We start from the raw sequence: 21,706 nt of genomic DNA, 5'->3' as shown, positions 1-21,706 counted from the left end.
CACCTCCCCTTTGCCACTGCCAGGCCCCACAGAGCCCTAAGAGTGTTCTTGGGGAAGGGAGAGCCCATGAAGGCTGTGCCACCAGAGGACAAAGTGACTGGGAGCTGTCCCCAGGGTGGTGCTCCCCCCGCTGCTGCCTTCCAGTCCAGCTGGACCCTCCTGAGCACCTGAGCTGACCCGGGCCCAAGCCCGCCTCCCTGAGGCATCACAGTGTGTGCGCCTGGCGCCTGGGAGCCCAGGGCTGAGGTGCGTTGGCTGGCAGCCAACTCCTGTCCCCACCCCCCGCCCCGCCTGGGGCTGCCAGGCACCACAGAGCGACAGTGCCTGAAGAGAGAAATGCTGATGGAAGAGTAAGATTCATTTATTCTGGCTCCTCCAGGGACAGGGCTGGACATTTCCCAGGGTCCGGCAGGGCTCAGAAGTAACTCAGGCAGAGACTCAAGTCGTGTGTGGTGTCTGCAGAGAGGGACAGGCCGGGCCTGACCCATTCGCGACTGAGTCATTCTCGGAGTTCAATGATAGTGGACCTGTGGTCGGTAAGTTGGTCACACTTGAAGATGGCTGGGTGGCACTGTCACAGGGTTTGCGGCTCACTGGGAATCACGGGGCGGGGCAGGCTTGGCGGGAAAGAGTCACGTGCCCAGAGGGGGGTCCAAGAAGGGCCCCAGGAGCCGCAGCGACAGCCGGTCTGCGCAGGCGCCCTGGGAGCCCGCGCAATTTCGCCCCTGTGGGCGGAGCTTCCCGAGGGCGCCCCCGTTGCTCAACGGTCAGTCGCCTGCCGGAGCTCGGAGCTTGCAGTTCGCAGTCCAGGCTGAGGTACCATGGAGGCTGGAGGCAGGGGCGGCGGCCGCAAGGCTAAAGGCCCAGGCGGTCCGGGTAACTCTGGCGGCCCAGACGGCCGTGAAGGCCGCGAGGGCCCTGGTGGAGACGGCGCGCGGGAGGCCGGTGCGGCAGCCGCGGGGTCCCCCCAGGCTGCACAGGCCCCCCCGGCACCCGGGCAGGGCGCCTCGGAGGTGGGTGTGCGGGCCGGGCCGGCAGCCGGAGGGCCAGGAAGACAGATGCTCCAGTTGTATCCTACCCGAGTGGCCACGTGGCCGCATGGTCGGGGTGTTGGGACGGGGGGGGGCAGGCAACGGGATGGGGGAGAGGGTGTCTCTCGGGGTACGGAGTGGTAGCGAGAGAGGGGGGACCCGGGTGGCTGGGGAATGGGCCCGTGGAGGCTAAGAGGGGGAGGGGCGGAGGTGGGCTGGGGGAGCAGAAAGTTGGGGAGCAGACTGGGGCGGTGGGGCCGGGTGGCAGTGGCCTGAGGGGAAGCAGCCGAGGTGGCCTGAGGCCCAGGCACAGTCGGTATCAGATGGCGCCTTGACGGAGTCTCCACCAGCTTTCTGACCGTGCCTTTCTCGACACCGATGGAGGCAGAGATGGCGCGCCAGTCCATGGCCCCGCGCATCCAGCTCCAGGGAGCCGTTCGGAAGGAGCTCTTGGTGTCTGGCAATATTCTAGCCATGTTAGTCCTAAAGCGGGCCGTGGGCGGTGGGGGAGCGGGGTGCGGCCGGGAGAGGGGGGAGGGCGGGGGGGGCGGCCTAGGATCAATCTCCTGAGGGGGGTCATTTTTGATTTAAGGCTTTTATTTTTTAAAATTTTTTGTTTCTTCCTCCTTACAGTTAACATTCAGCATTATATCAGTTTTAGGGGTACAGCATAGAAGTTAGACATTTATATAATTCATAAAGTGATTTCCCCCATAAGTCTAGCACCCACCTGGCAATAAACTGTACTTTATATCTCCTAGACTATTTCTGTAACTGGTAATTTGTGCTTTTAAATCCCTTCCCTTTTTTCACTGACCCCCACCCAACCCCCTTCCCCTCTGGCAATAACCGGTTTGTCCTCTGTATCTATTAATCTGTTTCTATTTTGTTTGTCCATTTCTTTTGTTCCTCAGATTCCACATGTAAGTGAAATAATACGATTTTTGTATTTCTTTGTCTAACTTATTTCACTTAGCATAATATTCTCTAGGTAGGTCCATCCACGTTTTGCAAGTAGTAAGATTTCATATTTTTATAGCCGAGTAATATTTCTTGTATATACCTACCATCTCTTCTTTATCCAGTCGTCTATTGATGGACACATAGGTCACTTCCATTGGTCTTTGGTATTTTTTTAGACTCTTTCATTTATTTCCACTCTGATCTTTATTGTTTCTTTCATTCCATTCACTTGGAGCTTTGTTGTTCTTTTTCTAGTTCCTTTACATGTAAAGTTAGATTTTTATTTGACATGTCGCTTGTTTCTTGAAGTAGGCCCGTATTGCTATGGAATTCCCTCTTATGACTGCTTTCACTATATTCCATAGATTTTGGGTCACTGAGTTTTCATTTTCATTTGTCTCAAGTTATCTTTTGATTTCTTCCTTGATCTCATCATTAACTCATTCATTGTTTAGTAGCATGTTATTTAGCCTTTATGTGTTCTGTGTTTTTCAGGTTTTTTTTTCTTGTAATTCATTTCTAGTTTCATACCATTGTGGTTGGAGAAGACACTTGATATGATTTCAGTCTTTAATTTATTGAGACTTGTTTCGTGGCCAAAGATTGGTCTGTCTTAGAAAACGTTCCATATGGACTTGGAAGAAAATGTATATTCTGCTGCTTTGGGATGAAACGCTCCAAAAATATCAATTAGTCCATCTGGTCTAGTATGTCGTTTAAAGCTGCCTTTTTCTTGTTGATTTTCTGTCTGGAAGATCTATCCATTGATGTCATGGGATTTTAAAAGTCCCCTACTGTGACTATGACTGTGGCTCTCTCCCTTTATGTTGGTTAATATTTGCTTTATGTATGTAGGTGCTCCTATGTTGGGTGTATAAATATTTGCTAGGGTACTGTCCTCTTGTTGGACTGATCCCTTTATTTTTATGAAATGTCATTCTTTGTCTCATAGCCTTGTTCTAAAGTCTATTTTGTCTGCTGTAAGTATTGCTACCCCAGATTGTTTGTTTCCAATTTTATGAAATATATTTTCCACCTCTTTTCTTTCAGTCTTTGTGTGTCTTTCCATCTGAAGTGAGTCTCCCGTAGACAGCATATGTATGGGTCTTATTCTCTTGTCCATTCAGCTACTCTATGTCTTTTATTTGGAGCATTTAATCCATTTACATTTAAAGTGATTATTGGTAGGTATGTAGTTATTGAAGTTTTATTATTAATACTTACGTTCTTTTCCTCCCCATTCTCCTTATAGAAGTACCTTTAACATTTCTTGTAATACTGGTTTGCTGGTAATGAACTCCTTTCGTTTTTTCTTGTCTGAGACCGAGGGTCATTCTGATAGTGAATTGGAGACACTCAAAGGTCAGGTGTAAGGAGGTACATGGGATACACTGAACCTGTCACCACTTGAGGGGCAGAGAGAGATAGGTGTAGGGTTATCATATTTAATTTTATCGTCTTTTTCCTTCATTCTAGCCGACTGAGTGCTGATGATCCTGGCCAACTCCGTGATTCGATCGGCTCCTGTCTTGACCAGCTTTCCCTGCTGGTTCACAACATGCAGCGCTTTGCGCCTCCTTTTTTCCCTAAGCCCAAGCCTGGCAAAGGGGGCTAAGATAACCTAGAGTTCCTTCCCCGATAGTGCCTCCATCCCTAAGCTGTCATTCCTGCAGTAGTTGCTAGTTACTATGAAATTCTAATTGCTTGCTTGTAGAGGGTCTTGGGCTATTTCTCTGTTGCTGGAGGAGGGGGTTATTTCTTGTTACAGCGGAAAATAAAACTGAACTGTTGTTCTGCATCCACGCTTATTGTCAGCTATTGCGCCTCCTCATTTTCTTGCCTTCGCCCCTGGTTTGGAGGGGAGGGCTGGGATTCAGCTATTCCAGTGGTACGAGGCAGTTAAAGCCAATTTAGGAAATGGAAGAAATTGAATTGTGTCTTGTCATTCAGCATTAACAGCTATCAGTGTTTTGGAATATTTTCTTAGTTTTAGAGTTGCATTTATATATGAAATGCATAACAATAATATAATGTACAATTTTTGCAAGTTCAGGATTAAATTTTTTTCTGAATTATTTTCACTTAATATGAGCTTTTCCTCTTCTTAAAAAAATTAAAATACATGTAATTGGATGCAGAGAAGGAGTACCGTGTAACTGTAGACCATTTAATATGTTTTTGGTATTCTGTATGATTTTGCCTGAATAATTATTTCCTCAGATGTTAAAGAATTACTGAGTTAAAAATTTATGTTTCTCTTTATTTTCTAAGTCTGTTAGTGTACAGAATACAACTGCTATTCAGAAAGTGTGCCCTCCCACCAGAGTTCGAGTTTGCCCACCTCCTTATATCAGTCGATCAGATTTCCGCCAAAAGAAAAAACTTAGTGTGCATGAGAAAATAAAACAACCCAGAAACACTGGAATTGGAATTTTGTGACTTTCTAACCTCGTTTCAGATCGGTGAAGAAGAGTTGAGATGATTAGTCAAGCATTTGGAGGGAGGAGTTAGCTCCCTCTAATAGATCTTGTTTCCTTGCCAAACTCGCTCATATCTTAGTAGCTATTCTGGAGATTACATCAGATTTGCTACATAGACGATTAGGTCGTCTGCTGATAACTGCTGTTTTCTTTTTTCCTCTCCAATTTGGGTGCCTATTTGTGATCGACTTCTCTCCTCAATGGGGTTGGATTTTCCTACTTCTTTGCATACCTGGTAATGTTAGATTAAATGCCAGAGATTGTGAAATTTTACCTTGGGTGATATCCGTGTTTCCCAAAATGTGTGAGCTTTGTTCTGGGACTCTGTTAAATTACTTAGGAACAGTTTGGTTCTATTAGATTAAGGAATAATCTTTCCTAGTCTTCTTCTTTTAAAATATTAGAAATGGATTTTTAAATTGACAAAATGTCTGCACCCTAGGAGACGTCTGTTGGTTTTGTCACCCAGCATCCAATCCCCTTCCCCTGGTACCAGTCCCCTTATTTACTCCTAGACATGTCATTTTTCCTTCCCCTCAGTAGTTACACTTCTGATAAGGTTGACTTCATTTCTAATTCCAGGGGTGAGCTTGTGGCTCTGGCCTGACCACTCCAAGCAGTGCTTTTCTCTAGCCACGGTTATGCCATCCAACCAGTGACACTTTTGGGGTGGCAGAGATGCAGGCAGGCCATAAAAAGTGGAAGCTATGGCTTAGATAGGGTATTAAATGGGGGGTTTCAAGTGGAGGCAGAGAAAGGAGAATCTGCTTCATCTCTCCTCCCCACCTCTGGGAGACCACCTACCTTTTTTCTTCATGGACCCTTGTCACGACTCTAGGGGGAAAAGCAGCAGCATAATAAGTTGGAGAAACACATAGGGGAAGGATGATTTGACAGAGCCAAAAGGGGACTGAAGTTGGAGCCTAAAGCCCAGTCAGTGTACTGCAGATGGAGAGCTGCAGGAAAAGAGGATTCTTGAGATCCCAGAATGCCCCCTTGAGGATTCAGGAAAGTACTGATCAGCCCAGGAGTCTCAGGAGTGTGGAAAATAATTAGTCCTGCACTAGAAGCTGCTCTGCTCACACATAGCAAATCTCAATAATTAAGACTTAAAAGGATCAAATGGTTTCTAAGTAAATAGCATTCAGTGTTTTTAAAAAGTTTGGGGATATAGTAAAGAATATAAAAACTACTCAGCACCCAAAGAAAAATACTGTCTGCAACAAAAAAATTACCAAGATGCCAAGAATCAGAAAGATCTGACCCATTAGGGGATAAATCAATCAAAAGGAGGCATCTCAAGGGAAAACGGAGAAGTAAATTATGATCTGCAGACAACATGATTGTTTATGTACAAAATCCAATGGAATCTATGGGAGAATAATTAGTAAATTTTACAAGATTGCAGGACATTATAGATGAATTGCCCCCTTTTTTCATTATAAAAGGTGCATCTTTGTGTCTTGTTACCTCTTTCATCTTTATTCTATTTTGTCTGATATAAGTGTGGCCACTCCGACAACTTTCTCTGGATGCTTTGCGTGGAGTATCACCTTCCACCCTGTCACATTGAACCTGTTTGTCTTTGTAGCCGAGATGGGTCTCCTGAAGGCAGCATGTAGTTGGGTCTTGTTTTTTAATCCATCCAGCTACTGTGTGCCTTTTGATGGGTGAGCTCAGTCCACTTACATTCAGAGTGATTATTGATATAGAAGACTTAGTAGAGCCATTTCATCTTTTCTGAGTGCTCAGTACCTCTCTCATTTCTCTTCTCTTTTGTCTCTGCCTGCTATTTTAGCTTGGCGGTTTTCTATGCTTTTTCCTCATTTTCTTTTTTTGATTTGTTTATGTCTCAGCTCTGGAGTTTTGCTTTGTGGTTATCGTTAGGTTTGTATAAAATGTTTCTTAGAAACAACAGTCCTCTTTCTTCTCTTTGCATCTCATCTTTATTTACCTGTACAAGTTCAGTCCTTTTTCGACTCCCCGTTTACGCTTTTGTTATCGCAAATCACCCCCTTTTATGCTGTGCTTTCACGACCAAGTTACAGTAATTTTAGTTATTTTTAGTACCTTTTCCCCTTTAACCTTTGTGAGATAATTAAGGGTTTAATACCCTATCCTGAAATACAGTGGTAATTTCCTGCTTCCTTCTGTCATCTTCCTCTGAGTTTTGTATACTTCTGTCTTTTGTTTCAGGTAGAACTACTTTCAACATTTCTTTAATGCAGGGTTGGTAAATTACCTCAGCTTGTGTTTGGGAAAGCGTTTTTTTCTCCTTCATATCTAAAGGATAACTTTGGCTGGATATGTTATTCTTGGCTGGTGGTTTGCAATATTTTGAATATATCGTTCCATTCTCTCCTGGCTTGTAGGGTTTTTGCTGGAAATTCTGACGATGATCTGATGGGGTTTCCTTCGCAGGTTATTGTCTTTTTTTCTCCTGGCTGCCTTGAGAATTCTTTCTTTGTCTTTAAATTTGGAAAGTTTTAATGTAACGTGTCTTGGAGAAGGTGTGTTTTGCATCATGCTAATTTATATGTTCCATTAGATTCTGTGTTCAAACCTCCATCTCCTTCCATAGGTTTGGGAAGTTCGTATTGATTATTTCTTTGAACAGGTTCTCTGTGCCCTTCTCCCTCTCCTCTCCTGAGATACTCATTGTCCTGTGTCGCTCTTTCTAATGGAGTCAGCTAGTTCTCGTCGAGTTCTTTCCATTTTAAAAATGTTAGTTCTCTCTACTCTTCCACCTAAATCATTTCTATATTTCTGTCTTCGAGCTCCCCAATTCCCTCCTCCATGTGGGCCACTTTATTTCCAGCTCATCTGTTGTGTTCCTCAGCTCAGGTTTGGTTCTCTTGTGTAGCTTCAGTGTCTTTGGTAAAGTACGCCTCCTGTTCACTAATTTTATCCTGAGCTCATCGACTTTCTGACTTTTCTTGTATCTCGTTGAGTTTCTTCATAACTGCAATCTTCAGTTATCTGTTATTTAAATCACAGTCTTTCAGGACTTTGAGTTTGGTTTCTGGAGACTTTTCATTTTCTTTCCGTGCTACTGTGTGACGTTGGTTATTCGTGGTACTAGAATGGTTTGTCTGCCTGCTCACTCGAGGCAGTGAACTTTTTTCCTGTTTACTGAGTTGCTCTTAACTCGGCAGGCTGGGAAGGAGGGGTCTTTCTTTTGTTTCCCAGGAGATGATGCTATAGCGCACGTTGGGTTTTTTATTTTGTTGTTTTCTCTTCCCCGTGCGACTTGCAGCACTGGGACAGTGGTGGGGTGGCATCCCCTCTGTGGTCGAAATGGCCACGTACCCACCCCGACGGTGGGTGTGCCCTCTGTACCCCGGTCTCCTGGGTCTTGGGGCACCGCCACTGCGCTGAGGAGGCGCGGTGGGGTGAGCACCCGGGTTCCCGAGCTGCCGGCACCGCCAGCACTGTGACTCATGGCCCCCGGCCCCCCGTGCTGCACGCATCTCCGTGTCTCTGCGTCTCCGCCGCCTCCGCCGGGCCCTGCCCCGTGGGTGGGGAAGGGAGGCAGGTCCCCAAGTCCACAGCGCTGCCTCCTGGTTGGTAGCAGCTGCGGGCACCGCTGTGCGGTGCAACGCGTCTCAGCTGCTGCCCCGGGTTCCCCATGACGCGGGCTGGGGAGCCGGCTCGCCAGGCGGAGACGGCGCGGCCGCCCCTCAGCGCCCAGGCCGCAGGGCGAGGGCTCAGCCCGACTCCTCCCGCGTGGCCGCGGCCGCCGGTGCTGAGCCGCGGCTGGACGCCGTCCGTCGCCGTCCCTCCCGCGTCCCGCCTGCGCCGCCGGGGCCGGCGCCCCGCGCCAGGGGCAGCCGTGCGGGGACCCCATGGGCGTGTCTGCGTGGCGGGCGGACGCCCCTCTGCCGCGCCCCGCTGTGTGACCGTTGCACGTTTAGGGGAGACGCAGGGCGTCTTCTCACCCCGCCCAGGCGGGCGCTGCTCTCTCTGAGCACATTTCCACCATGTGCGCGGAGCTCGCCGATTTGGCTGTCCTCGGCGGTCGTGGTGTCGCGGTCCCCGTTTTGTACCCGAGGGGACGGCACAGAGCAACGCGAGCAGATGTGTGTAGGGCCTCGGAACGCCCAGCGGAGTCTAGACTAGATGCAACGACGGTCGCTGCGTGCGCATCCACGTCTATCCGGGTTTCTTAGACTAGGTTCTGCATGAGTTTTGGTCAAAGCTTTATCTTCATCGTTTGCACGTGTCGATCTGTGCGAAGCCGCCTCTTGAGAGGGCGCCGCACACTCTGCAAAATGAAACGCGCCTCTCCGCGCGTCGTGGTCCCCAGGGCTCCGCGCCTGCCCGACGACCACGTTATATATAGAACACGAAAGGGCCAGGTGACTTGAAACCTGCATTTTGACCATTGAAACAGATGGGAAGCCGCCTGGTGCCTTTCGTGACATCAGAGCCACACAGCGCCTGGCTCAATGCCACCGCGGCCATCCATTTCACAGTAGCGTGTCGGGGACTCAGTTTCAGGCAATGCCATCCTGGTACGTTGTGAAAGGCTTAGATATTTGTGAAGGAAAAGCATTTCATAAAAGAAGAACGAAGATTTATGGAATGTTTCAGAAAGACTCTTTCAGCGCCTCCTAAAACGTCTTTGTGGGGAAGGGAGGAACCTGGCTCGTACAAATAAAGATGCGCGCCAAGTAACGACCAAGCAAAAGCCGGCGCGACTGTCCACCGCCGTCGTTGCAGAATGGCCCAGATGGCGTGCGCTTGGCGTTCTCTTACTTGATGGTCGGTCGGGTAAGGCCACAAGCGGGGGCCCAGGAGCGGCCTGGGCAAAGAAAAACTTGGTTCTACCCAGTTTCTAGAGAGACAGAGTCAGTGCACTGCGTGTCAAGAGGGAGTCGCGTGGGAGGAGCGCTGGGGGGGTGGGCTCCGCCAAGCCCGTGGGGAACAGAGAGGAGCCAAGGCGAGCGGCAAGTGCAGTCAGGGCGGGGCACACAGGGGGAGGCGCAAGGCCTTTAGTTCGTGTGTTTGGACGTTACCAGGAAAGGGAAGGGAAGGCGAGGGTAGGCAGGGGAACTAGTGTCAGGGGCGCACCTGGCCCACAGCCACACCTGGTTGCTTCCGGGAGGTATGCGCATGGTGTTTGTGGGCTGTGGAGGCAGCGGGAACGGTGAGGTTTTAAATTTGCGATACCCCATTGTTGGTAATTTCCATTTCCGTCCTCTATTATGCAGCCCATGTACAGTTTGTCCTTGGCCTACATTTCAGCTGATTGTGATTCTTTACCTGAGGTGACCTAAGCCTTCATTGTTTTCAGTGCTGAGCCCTTCCTAGTCCTATCCTTGAGAGGTGGCTGCCGTATTCCCCTAATTTTTTTCCACTATATATGGCAGTACTAGCAGGTGCCCTCCAAATTCTGTGGACCTCAGAAATACTTTCCTCTGACTCCAGTTACTTAGCAGAAATTCTCTCCTGATAATCGGCTTCCATCACCCCAGCCATCACAGTGACTCTGCTTTTGCTTCTTGGTAGATAGCACAGGGATCCCCAGAGGCTTAGGTTTAAGTCTCATCCCTTCTTCGGAGCTTTTGTGTGGGAGGCTGTGATGGTGACTTCGGCTTTAGTGTGTTCACGGGTGGTTTTGCTAACACAACCCCAGTGGTAAGATGGGCTGGTATAGGAAAACTGTGAATTCCACAGAGGGTAACTTGCTGCCCACTGCAGAATGGGAAAGAAGGTGACTGCCCCCCACAGGGCAGGTCATCCAGCCCAGATGATTCCAAGAAGCCTCCTCTGTGGTGGATGCTCACAAGGGGTGCGCATTTCCTCCCCCAGGGCCCTACTCCTGGAAGTCCATTCTTCCACCCCTTCCCTAGCCTGCCTTGCGATCAATTCTCTAGTCTTGGTCCTCCCAAGTCCTGACCATCTGGACAAACTATCATACACTCATTAACCACAGTATTTATCTACTTGCTTCTGGGCAGAATTAAACAGATGCACTTCAAGTTTTGCCCAGAGAATTACAAAAACTTGTTGAATGTGGCTTAAGTGGTTCTAGGAGGGGAATTTACAGCATTGAAGGCTTAAATAAGCAAACAGTGAGTAAAAGGAATGAGCTAAGACTCCAAGTGTATACATTATAAAAAGAGCTGAGTAAAGCCAGAAAAACTAGATGGAAATGAAAAGATGAGAATTCAGAAAATGAATATGGAAATAAAGAAACATTTTTAAAAAGGATTTCCAAGACATCTTTCAAAAGAGAAAAAAAAACTAGGCAAACTTCTGGAAAGATCGATTTTAAAAAGTTAAGACATTATGCATAGAAATATTAGGAGGGAAAAATACATAATACAGGTATAGCAAAGATTTTTTTTTAAATAAGATAAATTCATTGCAGTAAACGTGAAGTGATTAACTGCATATTGTGCTAGAACAATATAACTTACTCAAGAAGTAAAAAACCAGAGTACAACTAAATAAGGAACTTGAATCAGTGGTTTAAAATTTCCCCTTACCCACATGGAGTACACTCAGTATAAGCAAAGTTACCAAGCCTTCAAAGAGCAGATATTCCTAATGTTATACAAACTTTTATAAAGAGTAAAATTGTGAATGCCCTCACAATTCACTTAATAAGGCATCATATCATTTCACCCATAAATACTGCAGTTCAACCTCTAAGAGGACATTTTTCTTTTGTAAAGAACATTAATAATACCATTTTTGTACCCAAATGGCAGCAGGGCATGTGCATGAAGCTTTGACTTTTTTTACTGGGGTCACGCTTTATACGTAATTTCGTCTGCTGGCTTTGGCACAGCAACATGCTACAGGGCATGTTCGCAACACTGGCAGCGCACGTCCACGCTGTCCAGAAGCGCAGCGTCTTCACCACGACCTCCGCGGCTACAAAGAACGAACGATACAGCGAGCGTCTCCACAATGCCCACGTCACTGTGTGTCTCGATCGTCTCCTACAGTTAAAAGTGCTGAAGAAGCTTCCTAAGTGCTTGTTCCGTCCCGCCAAATCGGTCCACGCAAGCGGGGTGGCATCGCAGGTCTGTCCCCTGCACCTTGTCGGCAAGACACCAAAAGTCTTCATTTGTTGCAACTGGAAATCACTGTTTGTTTGGGTTAAGTCTGTGCTGTTTTAGTCACCCATGAGGAAGACGTGCTTTCTTTTTGTGCTCATTTTACTGGCCGTCTGGATTTCTCTTGAGCATTGAGCAGCAGAAACAGAGGGGGTATGGGTCTGAGTAACAGGGAACCAAACAGGTCCTGTTGAGATGCGCTTCTAGCCGTCTAGCTCTACCTCTCAAACCCAGGGTTGCAAAAATCGAGGGGACAGAGCTAATAAGACAGGTGGGGTACTTCCCCCACAGGAGGAATCTAGCTACCTGTTCTGGAAGCCCAAGCTAAGGAAAGCCAGAAAGGGAAAAAGCAGAACCCCTCACTTCCAGACAAACGGCCTGGTTTAAAATCCTTGTGTCTAATGCAGTTGGCCCTACAGAAGGGAAGAGGGAGAAGCCAAAGCTCAAAAGGGTAGCGGTTCCCAGCTACTGCCCGGTCCCAAACCCAGACTGTGACTCAGGTGTTCCGCAGCTCAGGCAGGGACGTTTGTAAAGTTCCCAGCTGCTGCTGCTGCGTGACCCGCGGGCGTGCCACCGCCTGAGCCTGGGAAAAGTTCCCCAGGAAGAGAACGTCCTCCTCTCTCACTGCTCCTGGGTCTCACCTTCCTTTCAACCCCCTTTCAGAAAAGGCAGCTGGTCAGAGAACGTGTCCTACGTGCCTTTGGCAACCCTCTTAGGAGCACAAAGCGCATCCCTACTCGGCCAGCGGCCACCACCCAGGACGCGGGTGGCAGGACAGCTCCATCCCACTGCAGCCTACCCCCTTCCCGCGCCCACGTCCGCTAGCCCCGGCAGCAGTGTCCAGCTGGAGACGAGACATCCTAAGGGACAGCAGTCCCCACACCTGCAAGGGCCTACCCCACCCCCAACTCTAGCTTTCCTCGCCACAGGCCACCATCACCCTGGAGAACATGCCCTCCGACGGAGCTGCAGGTCCTGGAGAACCTGCCTGCAACTGCGCCCGTTCCAGCCTGAGGACTCCATCCGCAGTGGATGGAATGGTGGCCCCAAAAGATATGCTGATCCCAAGAACTTGTAGATGTGACCTTATCTGGAAAAAGGGTCTCTGTGGGTGTGATGAAGGCAAAGACCTCGAGATGAGGTCATCCAGGCTGGCGCAGGTGGGTCCTAAATCCAATGACTGGTGTCCTTATAGAGACAGAAGACAAGATGAAGAGAAGAGGCCAAGTAACCATGGAGGCAGAGAGTGAAGTGACATGGCTACCAGCCAAGGAACACAAATGGTCGCGAAAGAAGCTGGAAGGAGGCATGGACCCTCCCTCAGAGCCTCCAGAAGGAACCAGACCTGCCCACAGCTGCGCTCTTGGCCTCCAGAGCTGTGAAAATGTGAATTCCCGGGATTTTAAACCACCAGGTTGCTGGTACTTTGTGACAGCAGCCATAGGAAACTAATACACCCCCCAACGACCAAAAGTGCTCTGAGAAAAACTGCAGAATCCAGCTTAGAATGCAGCGCCCATGGGTAGACCACCCAGATGTGCCTTTACTTCTTCCCCAAGTACCATCTGCGATGAGACACCTGGGCTTCAGGAAATGGGAATGTTGCTCCCACCCCTACGGATGCCAAGGAACCCCCGAGTGCAGGCTTGTTTGCAGAATGGGCTGCTGGCCGCCTCCCAGCACTAGACTTAAATCCTACTTGGAGTCAGCCCTCTGCCAAGGAGCAGAAAACCCTGTGGCAAAGTCCAGGGATGGATTCGCAACATCCCATTCCCGCCCAGGGGAGCCGGGGGAGGGCAGGGGTGAGGGCCAGGGCACCAAGGAGTAAACGATGCGCATTCTTCCTCTACTTCCAACATCCTTTTTTTTAAACAACACTGCACGGTTCATGCCTATGGCTTTGACATCCTATGAAATATTCAGAACCTTGCAAAACAGCAAAGTTTACAAGGTCCTCTGGTGTTCGTAAGCTGCCAAGCACTGCCAAGCGGCTTTCATTCACAAGGCCCGGAGCATCTGGGGCTGGTGCGGGGAAGAACATCAACAAACTTCTGGAACGTGATGGAACATGGCTACCACCACTCACACTGGGCGCACGCCCTCAGGGAAGACAGGAGCACGCCGAGGTGCAGGGAAAAGTATACCTGTGCGAAGCATCGCCCCGTCAAGCCACAAGGCCACGGGGTGGCCGCAACGACTCCAAAGCATGGCAGTGGAGGAAAGGAAGGGAGATGTGCCCGCACAAAGGAAACAAACTTTATATCCAAAACACGCCAGTACAGAGTCACCGTAGGAAAAGATCAGCCCAACTTCCATCACGCAAAGAAAGCTGATCCCACTAATGACCAAAGCGCTCTTACAAACTGAGGAATAAAACACTAACGGCCCAAGACAAACATGGGCGAGAAATCCAGACAAGCCACTCACGCCAGAACTGCAAAGGACCCCTGAAGCTCTGAAAGATGCTCAAGCTCATTCTTAACACAGAACCTCACGCCTGGCGGATGGCGAAGCCCACGGCCTGGACACCCCTCACCGGGGCAAGGCTCTGGGGCATGAAGGGAGAGCAGGAACCGACACAGGGCACCGCGGGCCTCGTTTGCAGATGCTCAGTGCTGCTGCGTCCAAGAATCTGACCCACACACACACGTGATCGATGCACGTGGAGTTTCGCTGTGGCGTCATGACAATCAAAAGATGGGCAGTGACCCCCAAGCCGTGCTGCGGCCTCCGTGTGGAGCAGCACAGCCTGCGAGCATGCTGACACGGGTGTTGGGGAGCTGGGCCAGGGGCGGGGGACGCTCCTGTCTCATCTCGGGCTGGGAAGCAGCTCTCTCGGAGAGCCCTGGGCTTGACTTCTGACTTCCCCAGTGGAGGTAGAACAGGGGCCCCCGATGCAAGTGAGCCAAGCGGAGAGAATGAACGAAAGAGCAGAGCGTCGGGCCAGGCTGGGACTCCGGGTACCCTAAGAGAGGCGAACCAGCAGACGGGGGAGCTGAAGCGTAAGGCCCTAACGGCTAGCTCTTGGGGCTCAAAGAAGGAGCCTGCTGTTTGTCACCTAGCCCATCATTCAGGACTAGGCAGATGAGAGGGAAAAGCATAGATTGCACTGTCCTGGGCCGCTCATCGGCAGGTGACCCTACTCAATGCACTCCATGACGTGTATCTGCAGGGTGTCCATATCAGGGGCCTGATACTGGCACTTGGGGCAACAGAAGTCAGGCGGCTCCTCGGGCGGGCTCCTCCTCTGGCTGGGCAGGACCAGGTGAGAGGAGTGGTGAGCTGGGGAGAGAAGGCAGGTCCCGGTTATGGCACAGACTGCAGGGAGGGGAGGGGACACGAAGTGCTGAGACAGGGTGGACCGCCAGCTCCTTCCCTTCAGCCCTGCCCTCCCCGGCCCTCCTCTTGCAGCTCACTCACCTGGGGCAGGGATCAAGGGGGGCTGGGAGACCTCTACGTGCCGCTTCCTCATATCTTCAATCCTTTGAGGAGAGAAACCGTCCAATCAGCATATGTGAGCGAAGCTCCGGGGGGGCATAGGAAGCTGATGGGAGGACAGGGTGGCAGGAGGGGAGACGGGGGCCCAGCTCACCCCGCCCTGACAAGACAGGAGCACTCAGTCTCCTGCACTCACCACTGGAAGCCCCCAACACCCAGCCCCCCTCCACATGGGACGCACGCTCCAAGACGCACCTGGCCGACTCCTGACAGCTGGCCTTCAACCTGCTGTACTCCCGCTGCAGCTGCTCCAGCTGTTCCTGCAGGAGCTCCTTCTTCTCGGCCAGCTTCTCCCGGGCCTGCCTCTCGGCCTGGAAGTCTGCCTTGTAGATATCCGCCTGGCAAAGCCAAGAAAGAGGGATGTGCCCGCCACCCGTCGGCCACTTATTCGACATTCCGTGCCAGGCACCAGGGGACAAGACAGAGCTCGCTCTTGCCCTCCCAGAGCCCATGGCACAGAGTCACCTCGAGTGCACTGAGAGGTCAAGGAACAGTGTGAAGGGCTCAAAGAACTTCCGAGAAGCCACTGCAAAATAACGCCAGAGACATAACAGGTCCAGCGCCAGTGGGCCTGGTCTGCTTGGCCACACGCAGGCCACAGAGGAGAGCGCTCACCTGGGCCTTCAGCACCGGAACGGTCTCCATCACAATCTTGTGCTGCTCGGCCTCTTCCTTCAGCTTGTCGATCACTTCCTGTTTGGCCACCAGGGCCTCCTCGGCCTGCTGCAGCTGCTGCTTGAGCTCTTCCAGCTGCGTTCCCTAGGGACGGGCAAGGGGGTCGCTGCTGAAGCCCAAGCTGGCCCAGGGTGGTGGCTGTGCCTCCCCCAGCCTGGCTGCTGCTTCAGGCAGGAAGAACCAAGAGGAACCAAAGATCGGCCCCAGCTGGCCCACGGTGGGGTGATGCCAACCACAAGGTGTCAATGTGTGCAAGGCACAGGAAAGGTGGAGGCTGGAGAGGACCTCTGAGGTCACCTGGCACAATGTCCCACCCAGGCTGACATTCCTGTCCCAAAACCTCCAGCTGGACAGCCCTCCTGCGACCCTTCAAAGGACAGGGGCCGCACTTCCTCCCGAGGCTGCCTGTTCCATGCTGAGCTGGCCTCCCGCACCAACAGTCCGCCATGGGCCCACTAAGCCGAGACTTTGGTCGTTCTACTCTGCTATCTGGCCAAGGGTCTGCTGGTCCATCACAGACACTTCACACACAGACACAGAGATGCACACACTCGGACACATGCACACACACACGGATGTGTGTGCACACACACGCACGCACGCACCACCAAGCCTTCCGTCCAGAGATCAAAAGGCCACAGTTTTGTAATTAACTCTTCCTGTGTAACCTGCTTTCAGGCTTTCTCCCTGTAAGTCTCCTCTGGGTACCGTCACGTGTGACAACTTCCTTCTTAAAGCACGATTGCTAGAAACTGAACCCACTATAGGTCTGATGAGGACAAACTAAAAGAGGACTCCTGGCTCCTTTCAACACTGGGATGGAAACGGCCCAGAGCCAAACTGGTGAGGGCTGGCAGGAGGACCCAGCCCATGGAGGGGGCATCGGAGGCCCAGCCCAGTCCGCCACTGGAAGCAGGTAGCACAGCCCAAGTGTCCCCAGGTCCCCGTGGCCTGCCCTGAGCCATCATACTGTGGCCTTGACAAAACTCTAGGACGAGTCACGTAGCCCTCCCAAAAGCCAACTCTGTCAAGTCCTAAGGTAGGGCCTTGAGTTCCAACATCCCCAAATTTAGGACAGCAAGCCCCATGGGAGAGGGACCAGGGTCGGGTCAGTCGTCGGCAGTCCCAGGGACATCCCTGCCATACTCACTCGGTTTCGCTCACTGCTCACCATGCTGCTCTTCATGTGGTTGTCATACTCTTGGAAGAGCTGGTGATAGGCCACCTGCAGCTGGGCCAGCTTCCGCCTAAGAAAAAGGAACTTTTGCTGGAAATGCCGTCTTGTCCTGGTTCAGCCACAGCTTTTCCTGCATCCAACTCCACCCACTTCCTTCCTGTCACGTCCACAGACCCGAACGGGACTTTGAGGGTACACACGTGCCTTCAAGACCACGGGCTCTGAGGCACACTTGGCTAAAACGGTTAACATCGTTTTCCTTAAGACTAACATTTTTTTAAAGTATGAAAAGAAATGTTTATAAATAAACTGCAACTGTCTTGCACTCTTCAAAAAAGTCGACTTTGTGAAAAACCTAGAGGCAGGCCTGTTCTCCACTAAAGGAGATTCGAAAGGCATGCCAGTGCAGGGAACGCGGGCTGCTGGCCCGGATGCTGTTAACGCGCGGGCCCAACAGTGGCATCTGAACGTGGGCTGGAGAACGGAGAATGTGATCATATCAAAAATGGATCGTTTGGGTGTGATGACAGTAAGGGACCGAACCTGGCCCTCAGCCACGGCAAGTCCCTGGAAGGGCTCCCCGAAGAAAGCAAGCCGCCGACGCCCTCTGGCCTCCGTCCCTCCCGTGCTAGGCACCCACTCACTTCTCCTCCGAGGCGGCCTGGCGCTCCATGCGCAGGGCGGCGTCCATGCTTTGGTTCTGCATGCGCAGCTGGTCCACCTGCACGCTGTGCTGCTGCTGCAGCGCCTCGCGCTCGCTCTCCAGCTGCCGGGCCTGCTCGCTGGCCGCCCGGGCCCTGGCACGGGGGAAGGGGGAGGTCACGGTAGGGCCACAGCAGGAGCGGGGATGCCCACAGGACCCCCCGCTGTGCCGAGCAGGACCGCAGGAGCCGGAGAGCAGCAGCAGCTCTGCAGTCCAGGGGAGGGGCGGGCGCTGGGAGCAGGGCACGGGGAGGAGCCGTGGTTCTGAGCATCCTGCCAACGCACAGCCAACAACCTGTGCCGTCACTAGAGACAGGGATAACTGCAAGGCGCCGGGTTAGGGGAGACGCGCTGGTGTCAACCAAGGGTCCGGCAGACAACCAAGTGCCAGGAGACCTGGGACTCCGGCTCAGGCTGATGACACTCATCACAGAAGCCCCTTTGAAGGTGACGGAAGTGATCCCACAAAGGGACGCTGCTGGGGCCGGGGGAGCGAAGCCCCCAGGAACCGCCCATTGGGTTCTGACAGGTGGGTGCTGGGGTGCCGGCTAAAGCAGTCTCAGTGGAGGGGTGGGAGAGACTGGCAGGAGAGGAAGTCAGCCAGCAAGGATAAGCCCTTCTAGAAGGTGGGGGAGTTAAAGTGAGAGATGGCGTGAGGCAGCTGGAGGGGAAGGCGGGGTCAGGATGTTCAGGTAACTCGTTCTCTCCTACTCGCTGTTCCAGAAGCTGGCGAGGGGGTGGCTGGCCCACCTCAATGTCTCATCTAGAGTCCCAAACGTCCACACCTGTAAGGGGAGCCTTCCATCGGCCTGCCTGGGAGACAGCAATGGCCCCGGCAGGGAATTCCTCGTTCCCTCTACGATCCCGCTGTAACGGCCCATCTCCTCTCTGCGGATTCCCCCCAACACCCCCGATCCTCTGATCCAGGCCCTATATCGCCCCACGGCCCCAGTCTGCCGTCTGCACAGTCCTATGTCCACGGAGCTCCCTAAATCTCCGGTTCCAGGTTCCAGCCTGTCATCCCACTGTCGCAAGGGTTTCCACAGTCCCCACTGCAAGGGTGACGGTGGGTATTTCTGGGTGGGTGGGGGGTTACTGGGGGGTCTTCACTGGTCTGTTTCTCCACACATGTCCAAATATATCGAACACACACTTCCATCTGTAATCGGACAAAAGTTAGGTGCCGTCATCATCGCCGGAAGGAACTGCTGCCTGCCAGGAGCCCAAGAACGAGGGGGAGGGCCATCCCAACGGTGACAGGCCAGGGGCCCAGAGGGCAGCCACGTGTATGAAGTTCAAAGCTGTTTAAACGACTACACGGAATGATCTGAGAAGCAGGCAAGGCTTCGTGCCCTGAACTGTGCAGCTCAGCATTTGTACACTTGACTGCACAGGTGAGGAGGGACAGGAAAAGAGCTGCCCAAGGGCCTTCGGTCACCAGAGGAAACGCCCCTGCAGGGTGCTTCACTGACCCAAGTCGGCTGCAAACTGCACTGACAACGGAATGCCTCTGGCAGCTTCTTTTATGTGCACAGAAAAAGATAGGCAGAAAAGACACCATGCCCTAAAGCAACATATGTGGTTTTAGAAACACGGAGGCAGAGAACATACAGGGAAAACACCAGAGTGTGACGAGCCAAAGCCAGCGAGGCTCAGCCTTCCGATGCCTGTCCTCGCAGTCTGCTCTCTGAGTGGGAGGGCGTGCGCACCATGTCCCATGTCGCTCGGATGACGGGAGGGGAAAACCCGTGCCTGCTCCTCCAGCCTCCTTCAGGAAGGCAACCCTGACATCACCCACGTCACCCTGATCACCTGCACTGGGAGAGCTGGGGCCACCGCTGTCAGCTGGACCCGTCTTTCTGGAGGGCAGCAGCTGGGCAGCATGGGAACCTCAGAGACGTCCGTGCCCTTTACCCAATGACCCCACCTATGGGAACCCCTCTTTGCAGACGACAGTGACTGGCAAGCCCGAGGCGGCCAGTTTCAGAAGGGCCACTTATAAGGTTGGTCCTCAGGTGGCATCTGGGCAGTGGGCTGATGCAAGTCCCCTACGACATGACACTTTCCCTGATGATAAGGGTGGTCCCTGCGGAGCACCTGCTTTCCTCTGGGAGTCGGGAACTGTGGTGTGCGCATGGCACAGAGGCCCACGTGACCAGCCCCTAATACCACCTAATACCACCTGGGGTCCCGGGTCTCAAGTGGGCTCCCTGGGTCCGCAGTGACGCATTTTTCACTGCTGAAGAGGGGAGAGTGCTCAGTGGACCCCTCTCATGAGGGAGGGTGGGAGCCTAAGGCCTGGGGCTCTCCACCCCTGCTCTGCGTCCTGTCCTCGCGGTCCTGACGTGCGCCCTTTCCCTGTGACAAACCTCGGCCGTGAGGGCACTGGGAGTGAGCGCTTCCACAGACCCGCGGTGGATCGTGGGTTTGCTCTTGCCACCGACGATGGCCCCCAAAGAAATAATCCGAACTCCAGAAAAAGGTCCGAGAGCCCAGAAGTGCTGCTGAGACCCAGGGCCCGGACGCCTGGTCCGCCTCTCCTCAAGCACCTGCTCCAATGCCCCACGCGCTCACATCCCATGTCCCCCAGTCCGTCCTGTCACAGAGGAACCTCTGGAGGCTCCAAAATGGCCTCATTCTTCTCAGGTATCCCAATAGTGGCCTCCAGGGCGGGCTTTCCCTCCCCACTCACCTGCTCTCCAAAGCCTGTCGCTCCTTGGTGGCAGCTTCCAGGCGACTCTGGCTCTCTTGAAGCTCCCCCAGCAACGATGTCACCTGGGCCTTCACCGAGGCCTTGTCCTCGGCCATCTGCTGCATGAAAAAAACCCACTTCTTGTCAGCAATGCTTTCTCATGGGCTTCCCACCCCTGCTGGCCCCAAACCCCGGGGCAGCCTGCAAGAGCTGCGATGTGTCATCCTGAGGGCTTCTCTCCTACCCTTGGTACTCTGACTTGCCTCACCTCTCACCTCCAGAAGATTCCTGACCTCAGCAAGGCAACTGAGGCAGCGGAAAGGGATCAGGTCCCATGATCCCACACTTGCAAGGCCCTCGTCTCTGCATATGGGGCACAACGAGACCCAGGGACACTGGAGCACAGAGGGGCCTCAAGTCTCTTGAGGATGATGACCAGGCCACGAGGGCTGAGCCCCACAGGAATCTCTCAGCCTCTCCGAGACTCGGTGCCAAGGGACGTGAGACACAAAGCCAGTGTCAAAAGTACACGTTCCGTTCCACATGCCCCAGGTCACCAGAAGGTGACATGGACTGACACTGTTTTCAGAAGACCTCCACCAGCGACAAAATTCAAGTTGTCCAAACTCCCCACTGGCTGGTCTCTCTCATTAAAACGAATGGAGCCAGGTCCCCCGTGACCTCAGGCTGCTCCAGCCCAGGGCTGAGACTCAGTCCTCCACAGCCCCAACCCCTCCATCGTAACCGCCACTCCTGAGGATGCTCTTGGGGACCCCAAGCACCGCTTCTCTCTGGAAACACTGGCATTGCTGTGGGTTTCCAGGACGCACCTGGCTGCGCACAGGTGACCAGCGGCCCGAGCCAGTGCCTCCTGGGAAAGGGCCTTCCCTGCCCCCCTGGCTACCTGCTGGCACCTCTTCAGGTGCTCCACCTCCTGCAGGGCCTGCTCCCTCTGCTCCCTCAGGTCGAGCTTCTCCACACTCAGTCTCTCCACCAGTTTCCTGGCCTCCTGGAACTTCTGCATGAGGAACTGCTTCTCCTCCCTCTGGTTGCCTTGGAAACGCTGCAGCTCCTCACAGCACTCCCGCAGCATCTGGTTGCTCTGGCGGATGGCATCTGGCAGCAGAGGGGACAGCAGCGGGGAGGTGAGCCCTGGAGGCCAGCCTGCCAGCCAGCTCCCTCCTGGGGTCCGTCACGGTGTCCTCCACACACTACCAGGCGGCCTCTCACACAGAGAGGTGACTTTAAAACACTTTTATTTCATGAAACGCTTTCAAACTCAATCACGCTAATGATATCCTACACATCTCCAACAAAATACCGAACACAACAGCTCCACTTAAAAGTGTTTGCCGAACGTCACTCTCTTTGTAAGTGACTCGAACTCATCTGTATTCCGATGGGGTCAGAGGCATGCC

General features: G+C 52.5%; 1 protein-coding gene across 5 annotated transcripts in view; it reads right to left on the bottom strand.

Annotated features, from left to right (window-relative positions):
• Positions 1–10,802: 10,802 nt before the first annotated feature.
• The window catches only part of IKBKG (inhibitor of nuclear factor kappa B kinase regulatory subunit gamma), a 22,366-nt gene continuing 11,462 nt past the window's right edge, over positions 10,803–21,706 (bottom strand). For 2 of the 5 annotated variants that reach the window (XM_016123906.2, XM_016123931.2), the window contains exons 3-10: positions 21,193–21,404; positions 20,289–20,407; positions 17,539–17,691; positions 16,868–16,964; positions 15,658–15,801; positions 15,238–15,380; positions 14,965–15,026; positions 14,684–14,826 (exon numbers count right to left, since the gene is read on the bottom strand). In XM_016123906.2, the coding sequence (XP_015979392.2) occupies positions 14,684–14,826; positions 14,965–15,026; positions 15,238–15,380; positions 15,658–15,801; positions 16,868–16,964; positions 17,539–17,691; positions 20,289–20,407; positions 21,193–21,404 (1,073 nt within the window). Of the gene's footprint in view, positions 14,827–14,964; positions 15,027–15,237; positions 15,381–15,657; positions 15,802–16,867; positions 16,965–17,538; positions 17,692–20,288; positions 20,408–21,192; positions 21,405–21,706 lie in introns of all 5 variants that reach the window. The other 3 variants (XM_016123914.2, XM_036226680.1, XM_016123921.2) reach the window with 3 other exon arrangements.

This window comes from Rousettus aegyptiacus, unplaced genomic scaffold, assembly GCF_014176215.1.
Source record: "Rousettus aegyptiacus isolate mRouAeg1 unplaced genomic scaffold, mRouAeg1.p scaffold_m13_p_9, whole genome shotgun sequence".
Classification (NCBI taxonomy): Eukaryota; Metazoa; Chordata; class Mammalia; order Chiroptera; family Pteropodidae; genus Rousettus; species Rousettus aegyptiacus.
The sequence above is the reverse complement of the archived record's forward strand: the minus strand, read 5'-3'. Positions and strand labels throughout refer to the sequence as shown.